The following is a 4,981-nucleotide window of genomic DNA, read 5'->3' on the forward strand; positions in this document are numbered from 1 at the left end:
TCATTTGTGATCATCTCGTTTTTATGTGTATCTGATCTCATTTCTTTTAAATATGGTAGAGTGTGAGATTTGGCTGTTATTTCTAGTTGCTCAATTGATCACATAGAAGTTCCTTCCTTGGCTCTTAAAATATGTTGATATTTCACATTTACGTAAGATACAAATTTCGTGTTTGGCAGCTACTTATTTGCCTGTGTGTATGTGTGGTATTTATATTTTTAGAATTCAAGGGTTTGAATGGAAAGCACAGTTACTGCTTCCGTATGGATCTGAATTCGTGACTTAGAGGGACAAAACTATAAACATGCTGCAAAATGTTTACTTCGGTGCTCAATTCTCTCTTGTTACACACCCACTTTTAAACACTAAATAATTCCACACTCGCAAACAAATCTGATTGAAACAGAACGGGAGAGAATATTATCACGCAATGAACTATAAAGGATGATCTTGGAAATTAGAAAAGTTTTAATGGTATGAGAAGTAATTAATTATTAGAATAATAATTATTGATATAATAATCCTCCCTAGGTACTACAAAAACAAAGTTACCACAAGCCTATGCCGATAATCTTACTGTCTTGAGACAATAATCTGTCTTATGGGTTTATCTCTTACATGTTCCAGTCATTTGACTGTGGTCATGCTGGGGCATCGCCTTGAAAGGTTTAGTCGAACAAATCGACGCCACAACTTTTTTTAAAGTTTGGTATTTATTCTATCGGTCTATTTTGCCGAACCGCTAGGTTACTGGGACGTAGATTAACCAACATCGATTGTCAAGCGACGTTGGGGAACAAACAACGCACGCGCACACGAGTTACTTCAGTTTTCGTCTATCAGTTCCATTCACTCACAAAGGTTTAGTCAGCCCGGTTAAAAAACACTTTCCCAACGTGGCGCGCAGTAGAACTGAACCTTAAACCACATAGTTGCAAAGCGATCTTCTCAACCACAGTGCCATGCCTGCGCTTATTAGACAATTTTTTTTTAAAGTTCTTGAAATAGTAAAACTTTACTTTAAAAAGATAATAAAACGCAACGTAATATTTAATAAGGAATTGAATGCACTTTATTCCGGTTCATTACTTAATACAATTTATGATGCTTTAACAAGTTTTCTTTTTTTCTTTTTTAGATAATTCAATCAGAGATGTTTCACACCTTTAATTTTCTTAAAGGCTCACCTTGACCGGCGAGGGTGATGCAGATGATACCAGCTCGAACAGCTCCCGTGAAAACTGGGTGGGATGTGAATCGAGTGTCCTGCACGTATGTTTGTGCAGTGAATTTAGTTTAATGATGGTAAACCGAATGTCGTGTTAGCCCTAGCACTCGAGGAAATATATATTGTTTTCTACTCTAGGCACAAGGCCCGAAATTTGGTGGGAGGAGGGTTTAGTCGATTAGATCGACCCCAGTACGCAACTGGTACTTAATTTATCGACCCCGAAAGCATGAAAAAGGCAAAGTCGACCTCGGCGGAATTTGAACTCAGACCGTAGCGGTAGATGAAATACTGCTAAGCATTTCGCCCGGCGTGCTAACGTTTCTGCCAGCTCACCCCTTTCGAGGAAATATATATTAATGATACTAGATGGATTTCTTTTTCATGTACATGGCTTCTATCACAAGAGTTGAGAAAGGAACCTGTGGAATAATTCTGTAAAAGCTTGTAGTGCTTTGGTTCTCAAACTTTTTCAAAATTTATTAGGCTGCATTTTTGATAATGCGACGCTCATGTCATGCGCAACTTCCAGTTTATTGCGAGCCTTTATTTTAATTGCGAGTAAAGTTGCAAAAGCCGGCTCCTGTTTGTACGTTGTGGCGAATGGAACGATGAATTTGAGGGCCAATTTGGCCACAACTGGATAGGATTGCGTCATCTCAATCCAGAATTCACTGCAACACATGTTATGGAAGGCGTTTTTCGCACCTCCATTATTCAGTAAGTCGATGAACTGTTCTTGAATAACGTAATCTTCTGACGGAAGATCAACAACAGAGATTGTAAAGGGGTTGGTGATGAAATGAACTTTTCCGAAGTTTTGTAAGTCGGGGAAGTATCTTTGTATTTCAGCGTGAAGAATTAAGACATGCTGTTTCATTATGTCGAGGATGTCAGCATCAACTCGAAGGTCATCTTCATCAAGGAAAGTATTGAAGTTCGGAAATGGTGCACAATTCTCACATTCCAATTTAGAATGCCACAAATGGAGTTTCATTTTAAATGCAGTCATTTTTTTTCATGACAGTGGACAACGGTGATGTCCTTTCCTTGTTGTGCTAAGTTAACAGAATTAACTGATTCAAAAATGTCGACCAAAAAGGAAAGACATATAAGGAACCGAGTATTGGAAAATTGTCTGTGCAGTTCTATTTTTAGCACCACGAAGAAATTCGTGTATCTCCTTTCGTAGAACGGATACTCTTTTCAGTACTTTCCCCTTGGATAACCACCTCACATGCAAATACAGTAAAAGCGTTTCAAAATCGGAGCCATTGTCCTTGCACAAGTCAGTAAAAAGACGCGAGTTTAGAGAATTGGCTTTGATAAAATTTACCGCTTTGACCACATCATTCAAAACATTCTTCAAATGGTCGGGCATTGTTTTAACCATCAATCCTTGGCGATGAAGTGTACAATGCGTACCAATTGCGTTAGGAGACTTCTTCACCATTGTCTGAAAGCCAGAGCGGCAACCAACCATTGCTGGAGCACCGTCGGTGCACATGCCAACAACGTGCTCCCAGTTTATGCCATGCGTGTTAAAGAATTGATCCACTTTCTGGAATATATTGGTTGCAGTGATTCGGGTGTTGAGGGTTTCGCAAAAAAGGAATTCATTTTCCAGGAGCTTGTTATGTACGTAACGTATATAAACACAAAGTTGTGCTAAATCTGCCATGTTAGTGGTTTCATCAATATGGATGACGACATATTTAAACATTGATATTTTTTGTCTTTGACATGACCTGAAACAAAATATTATCAGACATCTCAGCGATTCGTCGACTGACGGTGTTGTCGGAAAGTGAAACATGTTTAAGCTTCTATAGTCCGGACGTTCCGAGCATGAGTGAGATCATATCTTTGCAGCAAGGAAGAACTAACCACTCTCCAATGTTGTGAGGTTTTTTTGCAGCAGCAATTTTCCTTGAAACCTCGTAGGAGGTTTTCAGACCAGTCATAACGTCTTGCATACACATTCCTGTGTCATCAAGCCTGGATTTGACCAATCTGTCAGCTTGGCGTCAGAAAAATTTCTTCGTCTTTGTTGAATGCACTGAGATGTTTCGTTTCCAAATGCCTCTTTAGCCTGCTGGGCTTCAGCGAAGAAGCTGCCAATACCTCAGAGCACAGAACACACTGTGGTTTTTCTACTCTACCAGCAGTAAGCACAGTGAAACCAAAGCTCAAATATGACCCGTCATATCTCCTTTTCTTTGTAAAATACATTCTACAAATAAATATAACATGTAAATGTTTTGTCGTAAATGCACAGAATTTTGTACTATTTCAGTCTGTTGAGAAAACTTTGTTACTTTTATCAGTTAACCTTCGACCACCCTTTTGGACCCTGTTGAGTCCACTACACTGATTGGTTGGTATTGGCGCAATTTATCTCTTGCTCTATTGCGCGCCAATATGCAACCCAACCAATCGCAACCTTCAAATAAGGTCACGTGAGACAGTCTCTTCTAAACCCAGGTGAGCCGACTGCTCCCTATAAAACTTCAGCCACACAGTGAGTCGAGGTATTTTGGTTCCAGACCTTTTGAGGTCTAGCCATTGACTACAGAGCACAGCCAGTTCCAGCGACGACACAACAGCAGCCATATGGAAACTCATCAACTCTCTTCTAACAGCATACGGCAATCTCCATCTTCTTAACGTCGTGAACATTGTTTCTCTACGTACACAGCAACCAGCAACACTCGCACAGGTTCTATCTCCACACTGTTTGTGAATTACTTCACCATGGTTAGCAGCAAATACGACCTGCGAGAACTCCTGTAACAAGTGACCGGCTCTGAATTGCAGCTACAATTTCTTATACGACAGTACCTCAACCGGCTCTGCATTGCAGCCACAACTACTTCATACAGCATTTCAACTATCGTGTACCTTGACTACGAACTGGTATCTATCATCCTTGTGTCTGAACATTCTTCTAACGTCATATTATAGACTCTTTCAACGCTCTATGTTTGTACACACATACACATTATGTATACATGACGGCCTGTCTATTATTATGCATATATGACGCACACACAGACACACATGTTAACCTATCAATAAAATTTTCTCTTAAACATTCTACCCGGTTGCGTCTCTCTTTTCTTTTTGGCACTTATACTCATTTATCCTTTTGATATTTATTTGTATCGACCGTGCGATGTAATAAAGGAGCCATTCTCGTCACCTCTCCTTAGCACGGTCGTTTACAAAAAACGTCTTAATTCTGACAGCACTACTAGCTGTCAGTCTTTTTATTGGCTTATTAGGTCCCTACTTATTGATACTTAATACGAACATAAAAAGTAAAATTAAGAATGAACTTACGATGGTAGATATGTCGAAAACGTAGGCATTCGTAAATGTGTAATGGTGAAAACAAATCGCAAGCTCTTCATAAACCACTTTTGCGGACTATGTCATAAATGAGCCGGTGTTACGGCCGCTGTAACAGCCTAGAATATACCCTTGCCCAGACTATACTCCATGCTCGCAGACAAATAACACAGATGTACCTCACTTATAGAAGTTGCCTCAGAACATATATAAAATTTGATATCAATCAATGAAGAATTAAAAATTACATGTAAATTTCGATTTAAACATAGCAATTTAGAATTATCAAATGCAAATATTCAATGCACCAATATAAACCCAATGTATAGATAGATTTGAAAAAATTGACGACTCGCGCATGCTGCGCAGCGCACCTGTGCTATGAGTCATTCGCGTTGGGTT

General features: G+C 39.3%; 2 protein-coding genes across 2 annotated transcripts; both read right to left on the reverse strand.

Moving 5' to 3' along the window:
- Window positions 1-1,700: 1,700 nt before the first annotated feature.
- LOC106870710 (zinc finger BED domain-containing protein 5) lies at window positions 1,701-2,240 on the reverse strand. The gene has a single exon (XM_014916878.1). It carries the CDS (start codon window positions 2,238-2,240, stop codon window positions 1,701-1,703), a length of 540 nt encoding a protein of 179 aa, XP_014772364.1.
- Window positions 2,241-2,309: 69 nt separating this feature from the next.
- LOC106870711 (zinc finger BED domain-containing protein 5-like) lies at window positions 2,310-2,909 on the reverse strand. The gene has a single exon (XM_014916879.1). It carries the CDS (start codon window positions 2,907-2,909, stop codon window positions 2,310-2,312), a length of 600 nt encoding a protein of 199 aa, XP_014772365.1.
- Window positions 2,910-4,981: the final 2,072 nt, after the last annotated feature.

The sequence above is a fragment of the Octopus bimaculoides genome, chromosome 17, assembly GCF_001194135.2.
Source record: "Octopus bimaculoides isolate UCB-OBI-ISO-001 chromosome 17, ASM119413v2, whole genome shotgun sequence".
In the NCBI taxonomy this organism is placed as follows: domain Eukaryota; kingdom Metazoa; phylum Mollusca; class Cephalopoda; order Octopoda; family Octopodidae; genus Octopus; species Octopus bimaculoides.

What these genes read in the sequence shown, in the direction of transcription:
- LOC106870710 (XM_014916878.1), bottom strand. Translation starts at nt 2,240, where the DNA reads ATGACTGCATTTAAAATGAAACTCCATTTGTGGCATTCTAAATTGGAA.
- LOC106870711 (XM_014916879.1), bottom strand. Translation starts at nt 2,909, where the DNA reads ATGGCAGATTTAGCACAACTTTGTGTTTATATACGTTACGTACATAAC.